Genomic DNA, 13,666 nt, shown 5'->3' on the forward strand with positions numbered 1-13,666 from the left:
TGCGAGCATTGCAAAAAACTGTAGAAGGTAAGACGGACAATTTTTGCTTGCTTGAATATAAAGGTTTTATATTATACAAATTATAAACCTTTTAAAATTTAAATCTTTTTTGTTTAATTTCCAATAGAATATAAAAAATATCACATAAAATATTGTGCATGAACCTTTAACACATCAGTTGTGGATGAAATAAACTTTCTTCATAATAATTTTATTTTGCTCTTTTGCAGGATGGTACAGAGGGGGAAAAGAGAGCCATGAAGTTCGCTGTTCCAAGAATTTGGCGTGAACCCACTGCCCACTCAAACAATTGCTACTTCTGCATGGTGGACACTTCCAAACGTCGGGCTGACAAAAATGCTTCTGTTATCATGTATCCAGATCTTCCATCATCCATCGCCCCAGTGCCACACTGTCCTAGGCTCCCTGAACCCACTCCGCCAGAGAACAAGCAGCCATCCTTACAAGAGGGCAGCAAATCAGAAGAGGAGGTAGACGTTGAAGATCAGATTACAATTTCAGAGGTGCCGCTGGAGAGAGAAACCCATACTACCCCAACCAAAGAGACCTCAATGACTTGATCAGAGATCTTGGTCTAACAAAGACTACATTTGGGGACTAATACATGAAAGTGATTTACATTACAAATCTCGAAAAACTACTCACTTCTAAACATTTGTGTATAACTTTAGTATAAATACATGTAAATCTTGATTCATATGTTGTTTTATTCAGACCTTATGTAAATGAAAATGATCAAATTTGCCTGTTTTTACATAGAAAATAGATTAATTTCTAAATTTCATTATCCAAGTCACAAAAGTAAAGTTTGAAGGAAATAAATGACCATTTTCTGTACTTTTACAACATAAGTAATTAAGAAATAACACATACTATCCAGGAACAAAATTTGTGTTATATAGTGTTATAGATTGTTGAGGTTAACGTAATGGTATATGCATATTTAAATTTATAGATTCTTTAGGTTAACGTAATGTTACATATATAGACTATAATGTGTTTAGGTTACTGTAATGGTATATATATATTTAAATTATAGATTGTTTATGTTAACATAATGCTATATATATAGCAATGTTAATGTTTTTAAAACTTATTAAAATGACCCTAAATTAGGACAGCAACAAGCTCATAAACGATGAAACATTGTAGCAGAAGCCGTCTGCAGCCCCCACTACAAGCATAAAATCGTGCTTTATGGCATAACCACGTCTCGTTTGTCTGAGCCTCTGAGTCTCCTTATTTAGATACACACACACACACACTTATATTGTCATCCTCTAGTTGTCAGACAACACGTTAAGAGGGCAAATTAACGGTTTTCCCACATCCATTTTATAATAATCAAGAAATGTGATTCTAACTTACCATTGTCAACAAGTGCAAAAAATGCTTTCTTTACCTAGAGAAACAAAAACAGACTATACAAACAACTGTTTATGTTGTGAACATTGTCATATTTACCACTAAGCCAGGGAGAGTTACTGAATGTTTGTTTCTCCTTTAGGACAAGTTAAATATTTGAAAACCTTGTGTGAAATACTAATATTACTCAAAAACTACTGCATCTAACTTCCTGACTTATTTTAACTCATGGTTGTCACACATCATCTCTTAAGAAAACAGAAATATATTTAAATAAAACATGCAGAAATTCCTACGACAACAAGTTTGTGGTCTAATGATCCTTCAATATAACAACATGTCAATCCTACACTAACCATCATTGCATCAACACAATTTTTTTAAAACTGAATTTGTTTGTTTTCAGAATTTTTTTAAACTTTCGTTTCTGAAAGTTGACAGCAAGTATAGCTAGGATGTCACATATTCTATCTGAAATATGCCACCTATCGTAGAATATTCTATCTGAAATATGCCACCTATCGAAGAACTATTCTATCTGAAATATGCCACCTATCGTAGAAATTATTCAGTATTATTTTCTCAATAATTAAATAGATATAAATTTATATCTTACACACAAGTCGTTGGGGAAACTTTTTTACTGCTATTTTTAATTTGAAATTTAAAATCAGTTTTACAAAGATAAATAAATGAAACGTTCTTGACCAGGATTCAGTAATATCTGTAAACACATAACACTCTATGTGGTGCATTGTTATATTGTAATGTGATCCAAGCTTAACACCTTCAATATTTTAAGTACAATGAGAAAACATTTATGAAACAGTTTTAGTTTCTTAAAATTACCAATAGTATAATAACCTTAACTGTTAACACTAACTCTAAGTGCTAGAACAGTGGTTCTTAACCTGGGTTCAATCGAACCCCAGAGGTTCGGCGGAGGTCAAGACACACACACTGTGTGTCTGTCCATTCCGTTCACCCTACTCGTATGGTTCATGACGTCATGCTCCACTTGGCCATCATTAGCTGCGACTGATCACGTCACGTCACTTGGCTTTAATCTGTGCTGCAGGGAACTTCGTGGGCTTAGCAGTCGACTTGTGACTGTAATAACCTTGCGTCATTTGTGATTTTTTTCCTAATCTTTCAATATCTTCATACTAACTATGTCAAGCAAAAACAGAAAGTGGTTGGACAAATACGTACAATATGGATTCACGTGTATAACGAAACATGATTGGAGTCAGCGTCCTCAATACATGATTTGCAATGTCAAGTTGAGCAATTCTAGTCTAGCACCAGCAAAACTAAGAGAACACTCCCTAGAGCTGCATGGAGATGGGAAATACAAAAATACAAGGCTTGCTGAAATCAAGGTAAAAAAAGCCAGGTTCGATGAAAAGGCTACTTTGCCTGTTCTCGGTTTTGTACCCATTGACAAACCAATCCTCACAGCATCGTACAAAGTTGCGTACTTGATCGCAAAGCAGGGCAAACCACACATCATTCATTTCGTAAAACCAGCTCTGTTGAAGATGGTGAATATCATGCTGGGAAAAGTTGGTGAAAATAAGTCATCCCAAATTCCTCTTTCAAATGACAACATCAGCAGCAGAATAGATGACATGAGCGATGCCATCTTGGCTCAAGTAGTTACAGATCTGATTTCAAGCCCAGCAAAATTCAGCCTTCAACTCGACGAGACCACCGACGTTTCCAATCTAAGCCAGCTTGTTGTATCCGTGCGATATGTGAAGAACGACGAGATAAAAGAGCTTTTATTTTGTAAACCTCTTACAACAACAACTAAGGCAGCTGACGTGAAGAAACTTGTGGATGACTTCTTGAGAAACAACGATCTTTCGTGGGATATGGTTTCTGCAGTTTGTTCGGACGGAGCTCCAGTCATGCTGGGACGAAACTCTGGTTTTGGTGCACTGGTGAAAGCCGATGCACCACACATCATTGTAACGCACTGTGGTCTGCACAGGCAATATGTTGGTAACAAAAACCTTGCCTTCAAAACTGGCAGAAGTATTAAATATTGTAATGGAATGTGTGAACTTTGTGTGAAATAGTGCTCTGAAGCTCCGCATCTTCAAAGAGCTGTGTAATGAAATGGACTATGAATTCGAGGTTCTTCTGTACCATTATAACGTTCGGTGGTTAACCCCAGGGAAAGGTGCTGAATGGTGTTTTTGCCATGCGTGTGTAATTATCCCTGTTTTTCCGAGGGCACCAACATTGTCATGCAGATTGCTTCGAAAAATCTAAGTTCATTCTTATTTTGTCGTACATGGCCGATATCTTCAATGCTCTCAATCAACAGATGCAGGGCGGTGAAGTCAACATCATCGAAGCGGAAGAAAACCTGAAGGCTTTTCCAAAAAAGCTACCGTTATGAAAACGACGAACAGAGGATGATAACTTCGCAAACTTTCCCCTGCTGGACAACTGTGTAACTAAGATCGAATATGTGTCTGAAATCGGAGACATTTCTGTACCCGTGGAACTGAAGCAAGCAATTACCATGCACTTAGATGAGCTCGCAAAGTCTCTCAACAGATACTTCCCCACCAGAGAGTCATATCCAGCATGGGTGAGACAGCCGTTCACGTTTAGTGTTGCGACAGCAGATGTCAATGATGAACACCTCGACGAAATCATTGAACTTCAGCAGAGCTAGGTTCAACAGCAACTTTTCAGAACAACAACGCTCTCAACGTTTTGGTGTCACCAGATTGTAGCGTACCCTATTATTGCTAAGAAAGCCCTTGAGGTACTCATACCGTTTGTTACAACGTATCTTTGCGAGCAATCCTTTTCGAGGATGGAAGACATAAAAACGAAGAAAAGGATCATACTTTGTTGCGAAAATGATATGAGAGTGGCACTTGTCAAGGTGAAGCCGCGCATTTCTGAACTTGTCTCTGAAAGGCAACAGCAAAAGTCACATTGATTTGCAGTAAATATTCATTGAGTTATATTTTTGTGTGAAATTCATCTTTTGTTGGTTTTGTTCTTTCAACACAATGATGTTGTGTATAACTGATGTATGGTTCATTTTGTGCACTAATAAAATATCTACTTATGTGTTGAATTTGAAAAAAAAAATCATATTTTATTTTTCCAACTATGAAGGGTTCAGTGAATTGAAGTACGAAACTTCCGGGGTTCTGTACCTCCAACAAGGTCAGGAACAACTGGTCTGGTTCAGTACCTCCAACAAGGTTAAGAACCACTGGTCTGGTTCAGTACCTCCAACAAGGTCAGGAACCACTGGTCTGGTTGTGTGCCTCCAACAAGGTTAAGAACCACTGGTCTGGTTCAGTACCTCCAACAACGTTAAGAACCACTGTGCTAGAATAATCTGATATAATCTCAACGTTCCAACTAGATTCACTGGTACTGCAAACTCAAGGTAGAATAAATATATTCAGCTGTTGGTGTTTAAAGTTATTACCAAAAACGGTAAACTATCTTAATAGCAGTCAAACGCACGAGATTCTAACTTACCAGCAACTGGGTGTCAAAGACAACTAGCTTGGCACTAATAGGAATGATATCATAGCAGTGAAAGTGACGAAAAAACTTATAATAGATCAAGTTTTCATCTTTCCCTGTAAAATTCAGCAACCAAACAACTGTTAAAAAGTTTAACAAGTTAAAAACCAATGTTGTCTTAAATATCATATTTCTCAAAACAACATAATGAAACCTACTTTTAACATTTATTTTGTTAATATTTCATATTTTGGTTTTGTCTGTACTGTACCAGAATTCATATTTTGGTTTTGTCTGTACTGTACCAGAAGGAGAGTTTTAATGGCTAATATAAATGATATCTTGCCTATTGAAAATAACTGCAGTATTTTAGTTGTTTGAAAGTTACCATGGGACAACTGGTTTCAAATAAATACAAAATAAGTAATGTAACCACATTAGTTTAGAACACCTTACCAGATGCTTAGCAGACTCAAGTTTATAATTAACCAAAACCACACAACATACAAGTTTTTGTTTGTTTTTCATATTAAATATCAGTTATCTCGTATGAAACATTTGTTCTTATGTTTTCACACTTATTTAGTTTCACATGATACTTATAAATATAACTTTGTATTTGTATCATTATTAGTTTAGATTTTGTTAACAAAAGCTGACCACAAAAACTATAAATCTCTAGTTGGAGATTATTCATAACTATTCCCCATATATTGTTAAAACACTTCACCACATTTTCAATTAAACCCAATTTTAGAATTTCTAAAAGTAATTTTTCTGATACACACACACACACATATATATATATATACAACTGCAAGTTAACTGGTTTAAAACTACTTGTAATGTAGTTCGTTTGTGAGGGAGCGTTTACATTATCAGTCAATTATTTGAAATGTCCAACTTGGTCTGAATGACGTTATGTCTCTCTAACTACAGTTCTAGGGCTAATGAACAATTAATCCATCTACTGTTACAATATAATGTGATATCTATTATCACAGAACATCATTTTATAATCTATGTTAGTTATAGACGTTTCGAGGAATAAAGTGAACATTACATCATCAAAAATTCTCTGATTAGCAAATAAATTACATTAACAATATAGCTTATGATTTGTTCTCTCTTGTTCTTGTAAAATATGTTTACATATCGTGAAGTATATACTACAGTAAACAAAAACTAATATATATTTTAAAAGCGAATGTAACTTGAAAGACTTACCCAAATTATCTATGTCAATTTTAGTAGAGAAAGGATCGCATGAGAACTAGAGATAAATAATGTGTTATTAGAGGTAATTATAACTGGTAGGAACACTAATTCTTAAATTTTTAGTTTATGACCGTCAACGTCATAAGTAGAAAACCACCATAGATGTATCGTTTAATTTTATATCTAATATTTTAGCACTTCATAAAAATGTATAAATAGAAATTATATCCCTTCACAACCAAATAAAACACTGGAAACATCAAGGTTATATTTAATATCTGGTTAATTTTATTTTTACTACTGAAAAACAACAGCTCAGACAAATAATATCTTTTTATATAAGAGTTAAGATAATTAGAGTGTGTGTAAATAATGTTTGATAATAACAATCCGAAGTTGTAACTGTAGATAAAGGTTGAGTGTAACACATTAACATGTATCGACAGATAACACACGTGTGGTTTCCAAATTAAAACGATTCTACACAAATTAAAGAAATCAACAGTTACATACGTCAGCAAGTCAAAAACAAATGACAACATATAAAAAACAGTTAATATCGCTGTAACAATAATTAATTTATTTGGAGATTTTCCTCCCAGTTCGATTCACAGCTTTGGATTTTAGAAAAATCAACCATAATGAATCTGTCCGTATTAATCATTCAGTTCTTTTACCAAATTAAAGAGAAAGTGAATCAACTACTACCAATTCACCATATATCTGTTATCAGAATTATCTTCACATAGTAGGAAACCAAGTAAGAGTAGATCTAACATAAAGTGTCCTCTCACGTTCACTGGTAGGAAACCAAGTCAGAGTAGATCTTACGTAAAGTGTCCTCTCACGTTCACTAGTAGGAAACCAAGTCAAAGTAGATCTAACGTAAAGTGTCCTCTCACGTTCACTAGTAGGAAACCAAGTCAGAGTAGATTTAACATAAAGTGTTCTCTCACGTTCACTGTAAATCAATACAGAACCATATCAAGGGCTAGAGTTGCCATAAAGTGTTCTCTCACGTTCACTGTTAATCAATACAGAACCAGATCAAGGACTATAGTTACCATAAAGTGTTCTCTCACGTTCACTGTTAATCAATACAGAACCAGATCAAGGACTAGAGTTACCATAAAGTGTCCTCTCACGTTCACTGTTAATCAATACAGAACCATGTCAAGGGCTAGAGTTATCATAAACTGTCCTCTCACGTTCACTGTAAATCAATACAGAACCAGGTCAAGGGCCAGAGTTGCCATAAAGTGTTCTCTCACGTTCACTGTTAATCAATACAGAACCAGGTCAAGGACTAGAGTTACCATAAAGTGTTTTCTCACGTTCACTGTAAATCAATACAGAACCAGATCAAGGGCTAGAGTTGCCATAAAGTGTTCTCTCACGTTCACTGTTAATCAATACAGAACCAGATCAAGGACTATAGTTACCATAAAGTGTTCTCTCACGTTCACTGTAAATCAATACAGAACCAGATCAAGGACTAGAGTTACCATAAAGTGTCCTCTCACGTTCACTGTTAATCAATACAGAACCATGTCAAGGGCTAGAGTTATCATAAACTGTCCTCTCACGTTCACTGTTAATCAATACAGAACCAGATCAAGGACTAGAGTTACCATAAAGTGTCCTCTCACGTTCACTGTTAATCAATACAGAACCATGTCAAGGGCTAGAGTTATCATAAACTGTCCTCTCACGTTCACTGTAAATCAATACAGAACCAGATCAAAGACCAGAGTTACCATAAAGTGTCCTCTCACGTTCACTGTAAATCAATACAGAACCAGGTCAAGGGCCAGAGTTGCCATAAAGTGTTTTCTCACGTTCACTGTAAATCAATACAGAACCAGATCAAGGGCAAGAGTTGCCATAAAGTGTTCTCTCACGTTCACTGTTAATCAATACAGAACCAGATCAAGGACTATAGTTACCATAAAGTGTTCTCTCACGTTCACTGTAAATCAATACAGAACCAGATCAAGGACTAGAGTTACCATAAAGTGTCCTCTCACGTTCACTGTTAATCAATACAGAACCATGTCAAGGGCTAGAGTTATCATAAACTGTCCTCTCACGTTCACTGTAAATCAATACAGAACCAGATCAAAGACCAGAGTTACCATAAAGTGTCCTCTCACGTTCACTGTAAATCAATACAGAACCAGGTCAAGGGCCAGAGTTGCCATAAAGTGTTCTCTCACGTTCACTGTTAATCAATACAGAACCAGATCAAGGACTATAGTTACCATAAAGTGTTCTCTCACGTTCACTGTAAATCAATACAGAACCAGATCAAGGACTAGAGTTACCATAAAGTGTCCTCTCACGTTCACTGTTAATCAATACAGAACCATGTCAAGGGCTAGAGTTATCATAAACTGTCCTCTCACGTTCACTGTAAATCAATACAGAACCAGATCAAAGACCAGAGTTACCATAAAGTGTCCTCTCACGTTCACTGTAAATCAATACAGAACCAGGTCAAGGGCCAGAGTTGCCATAAAGTGTTCTCTCACGTTCACTGTTAATCAATACAGAACCAGGTCAAGGACTAGAGTTACCATAAAGTGTTTTCTCACGTTCACTGTAAATCAATACAGAACCAGATCAAGGGCTAGAGTTGCCATAAAGTGTTCTCTCACGTTCACTGTTAATCAATACAGAACCAGATCAAGGACTATAGTTACCATAAAGTGTTCTCTCACGTTCACTGTTAATCAATACAGAACCAGATCAAGGACTAGAGTTACCATAAAGTGTCCTCTCACGTTCACTGTTAATCAATACAGAACCATGTCAAGGGCTAGAGTTATCATAAACTGTCCTTTCACGTTCACTGTAAATCAATACAGAACCAGGTCAAGGGCCAGAGTTGCCATAAAGTGTTCTCTCACGTTCACTGTTAATCAATACAGAACCAGGTCAAGGACTAGAGTTACCATAAAGTGTTTTCTCACGTTCACTGTAAATCAATACAGAACCAGGTCAAGGGCTAGAGTTGCCATAAAGTGTTCTCTCATGTTCATTGTTAATCAATACAGAACCAGATCAAGGACTAGAGTTACCATAAAGTGTTCTCTCACGTTCACTATTAATCAATACAGAACCATGTCAAGGGCTAGAGTTATCATAAAGTGTCCTCTCACGTTCACTGTAAATCAATACAGAACCAGGTCAAGGGCCAGAGTTGCCATAAAGTGTTCTCTCACGTTCACTGTTAATCAATACAGAACCAGGTCAAGGACTAGAGTTACCATAAAGTGTTTTCTCACGTTCACTGTAAATCAATACAGAACCAGGTCAAGGGCTAGAGTTGCCATAAAGTGTTCTCTCATGTTCACTGTTAATCAATACAGAACCAGATCAAGGACTAGAGTTACCATAATGTGTTCTCTCACGTTCACTTTTAATCAATACAGAACCATGTCAAGGGCTAGAGTTGTCATAAAGTGTCCTCTCACGTTCACTGTAAATCAAGACAGAACCAGATCAAGGACTAGAGTTGCCATAAAGTGTTCTCTCACGTTCACTGTTAATCAATACAGAACCAGATCAAGGACTATAGTTACCATAAAGTGTCCTCTCACGTTCACTGTAAATCAATACAGAACCAGGTCAAGGGCCAGAGTTGCCATAAAGTGTTCTCTCACGTTCACTGTTAATCAATACAGAACCATGTCAAGGGCTGGAGTTGCCATAAAGTGTTCTCTCACGTTCACTGTAAATCAATACAGAACCATGTCAAGGACTAGAGTTCCCATAAAATGTTCTCTCACGTTCACTGTTAATCAATACAGAACCAGATCAAGGGCTAGAGTTATCTTAAAGTGTTCTCTCACGTTCACTGTAAATCAATACAGAACCATGTCAAGGACTAGAAATACCATAAAGTGTTCTCTCACGTTCACTGTAAATCAAAACAGAACCAGATCAAGGGCTAGAGTTACCTTAAAGTGTTCTCTCACGTTCACTGTTAATCAATACAGAACCATGTCAAGGACTAGAGTTCCCATAAAATGTTCTCTCACGTTCACTGTTAATCAATACAGAACCAGGTCAAGGACTAGAGTTACCATAAAGTGTTTTCTCACGTTCACTGTAAATCAATACAGAACCAGGTCAAGGGCTAGAGTTGCCATAAAGTATTCTCTCATGTTCACTGTTAATCAATACAGAACCAGATCAAGGACTAGAGTTACCATAAAGTGTTCTCTCACGTTCACTTTTAATCAATACAGAACCATGTCAAGGGCTAGAGTTATCATAAAGTGTCCTCTCACGTTCACTGTAAATCAATACAGAACCAGGTCAAGGGCCAGAGTTGCCATAAAGTGTTCTCTCACGTTCACTGTTAATCAATACAGAACCAGGTCAAGGACTAGAGTTACCATAAAGTGTTTTCTCACGTTCACTGTAAATCAATACAGAACCAGGTCAAGGGCTAGAGTTGCCATAAAGTGTCCTCTCACGTTCACTGTAAATCAAGACAGAACCAGATCAAGGACTAGAGTTGCCATAAAGTGTTCTCTCACGTTCACTGTTAATCAATACAGAACCAGATCAAGGACTAGAGTTACCATAAAGTGTCCTCTCACGTTCACTGTTAATCAATACAGAACCATGTCAAGGGCTAGAGTTGCCATAAAGTGTTCTCTCACGTTCACTGTTAATCAATACAGAACCAGATCAAGGGCCAGAGTTATCATAAAGTGTTCTCTCACGTTCACTGTAAATCAATACAGAACCATGTCAAGGACTAGAAATACCATAAAGTGTTCTCTCACGTTCACTGTAAATCAAAACAGAACCAGATCAAGGGCTAGAGTTACCTTAAAGTGTTCTCTCACGTTCACTGTTAATCAATACAGAACCATGTCAAGGACTAGAGTTCCCATAAAATGTTCTCTCACGTTCACTGTTAATCAATACAGAACCAGATCAAGGGCTAGAGTTATCTTAAAGTGTTCTCTCACGTTCACTGTTAATCAATACAGAAACAGGTCAAGGACTAGAGTTACCATAAAGTGTTTTCTCACGTTCACTGTAAATCAATACAGAACCAGGTCAAGGGCTAGAGTTGCCATAAAGTGTTCTCTCATGTTCACTGTTAATCAATACAGAACCAGATCAAGGACTAGAGTTACCATAAAGTGTTCTCTCACGTTCACTTTTAATCAATACAGAACCATGTCAAGGGCTAGAGTTATCATAAAGTGTCCTCTCACGTTCACTGTAAATCAATACAGAACCAGGTCAAGGGCCAGAGTTGCCATAAAGTGTTCTCTCACGTTCACTGTTAATCAATACAGAACCAGGTCAAGGACTAGAGTTACCATAAAGTGTTTTCTCACGTTCACTGTAAATCAATACAGAACCAGGTCAAGGGCTAGAGTTGCCATAAAGTGTCCTCTCACGTTCACTGTAAATCAAGACAGAACCAGATCAAGGACTAGAGTTACCATAAAGTGTTCTCTCACGTTCACTGTTAATCAATACAGAACCAGATCAAGGACTAGAGTTACCATAAAGTGTCCTCTCACGTTCACTGTTAATCAATACAGAACCATGTCAAGGGCTAGAGTTATCATAAACTGTCCTCTCACGTTCACTGTAAATCAATACAGAACCAGGTCAAGGGCCAGAGTTGCCATAAAGTGTTCTCTCACGTTCACTGTTAATCAATACAGAACCAGGTCAAGGGCTAGAGTTGCCATAAAGTGTTCTCTCATGTTCATTGTTAATCAATACAGAACCAGATCAAGGACTAGAGTTACCATAAAGTGTTCTCTCACGTTCACTATTAATCAATACAGAACCAGGTCAAGGGCCAGAGTTGCCATAAAGTGTTCTCTCACGTTCACTGTTAATCAATACAGAACCAGGTCAAGGACTAGAGTTACCATAAAGTGTTTTCTCACGTTCACTGTAAATCAATACAGAACCAGGTCAAGGGCCAGAGTTGCCATAAAGTGTTCTCTCACGTTCACTGTTAATCAATACAGAACCATGTCAAGGGCTGGAGTTGCCATAAAGTGTTCTCTCACGTTCACTGTAAATCAATACAGAACCATGTCAAGGACTAGAGTTCCCATAAAATGTTCTCTCACGTTCACTGTTAATCAATACAGAACCAGATCAAGGGCTAGAGTTATCTTAAAGTGTTCTCTCACGTTCACTGTAAATCAATACAGAACCATGTCAAGGACTAGAAATACCATAAAGTGTTCTCTCACGTTCACTGTAAATCAAAACAGAACCAGATCAAGGGCTAGAGTTACCTTAAAGTGTTCTCTCACGTTCACTGTTAATCAATACAGAACCATGTCAAGGACTAGAGTTCCCATAAAATGTTCTCTCACGTTCACTGTTAATCAATACAGAACCAGGTCAAGGACTAGAGTTACCATAAAGTGTTTTCTCACGTTCACTGTAAATCAATACAGAACCAGGTCAAGGGCTAGAGTTGCCATAAAGTATTCTCTCATGTTCACTGTTAATCAATACAGAACCAGATCAAGGACTAGAGTTACCATAAAGTGTTCTCTCACGTTCACTTTTAATCAATACAGAACCATGTCAAGGGCTAGAGTTATCATAAAGTGTCCTCTCACGTTCACTGTAAATCAATACAGAACCAGGTCAAGGGCCAGAGTTGCCATAAAGTGTTCTCTCACGTTCACTGTTAATCAATACAGAACCAGGTCAAGGACTAGAGTTACCATAAAGTGTTTTCTCACGTTCACTGTAAATCAATACAGAACCAGGTCAAGGGCTAGAGTTGCCATAAAGTGTCCTCTCACGTTCACTGTAAATCAAGACAGAACCAGATCAAGGACTAGAGTTGCCATAAAGTGTTCTCTCACGTTCACTGTTAATCAATACAGAACCAGATCAAGGACTAGAGTTACCATAAAGTGTCCTCTCACGTTCACTGTTAATCAATACAGAACCATGTCAAGGGCTAGAGTTCCCATAAAGTGTTCTCTCACGTTCACTGTTAATCAATACAGAACCAGATCAAGGGCCAGAGTTATCATAAAGTGTTCTCTCACGTTCACTGTAAATCAATACAGAACCATGTCAAGGACTAGAAATACCATAAAGTGTTCTCTCACGTTCACTGTAAATCAAAACAGAACCAGATCAAGGGCTAGAGTTACCTTAAAGTGTTCTCTCACGTTCACTGTTAATCAATACAGAACCATGTCAAGGACTAGAGTTCCCATAAAATGTTCTCTCACGTTCACTGTTAATCAATACAGAACCAGATCAAGGGCTAGAGTTATCTTAAAGTGTTCTCTCACGTTCACTGTTAATCAATACAGAAACAGGTCAAGGACTAGAGTTACCATAAAGTGTTTTCTCACGTTCACTGTAAATCAATACAGAACCAGGTCAAGGGCTAGAGTTGCCATAAAGTGTTCTCTCATGTTCACTGTTAATCAATACAGAACCAGATCAAGGACTAGAGTTACCATAAAGTGTTCTCTCACGTTCACTTTTAATCAATACAGAACCATGTCAAGGGCTAGAGTTA

At 37.2% G+C, this 13,666-nt stretch overlaps 1 protein-coding gene across 3 annotated transcripts in view; it reads right to left on the minus strand.

The window, feature by feature from the left end:
- Nucleotides 1-13,666, minus strand: part of LOC143234710 (5'-AMP-activated protein kinase subunit gamma-1-like) — an 83,566-nt gene that overhangs the window by 30,727 nt on the left and 39,173 nt on the right. For 2 of the 3 annotated variants that reach the window (XM_076472271.1, XM_076472269.1), the window contains exons 3-5: nt 6,124-6,169; nt 4,909-5,036; nt 1,390-1,423 (exon numbers count right to left, since the gene is read on the minus strand). In XM_076472271.1, coding sequence (XP_076328386.1) covers nt 1,390-1,423; nt 4,909-5,036; nt 6,124-6,169 — 208 coding nt within the window. The remainder of the gene's footprint in view (nt 1-1,389; nt 1,424-4,908; nt 5,037-6,123; nt 6,170-13,666) is intronic. The other variant, XM_076472270.1, reaches the window with a different exon arrangement.

The sequence above is a fragment of the Tachypleus tridentatus genome, chromosome 12, assembly GCF_004210375.1.
Source record: "Tachypleus tridentatus isolate NWPU-2018 chromosome 12, ASM421037v1, whole genome shotgun sequence".
NCBI lineage: Eukaryota > Metazoa > Arthropoda > Merostomata > Xiphosura > Limulidae > Tachypleus > Tachypleus tridentatus.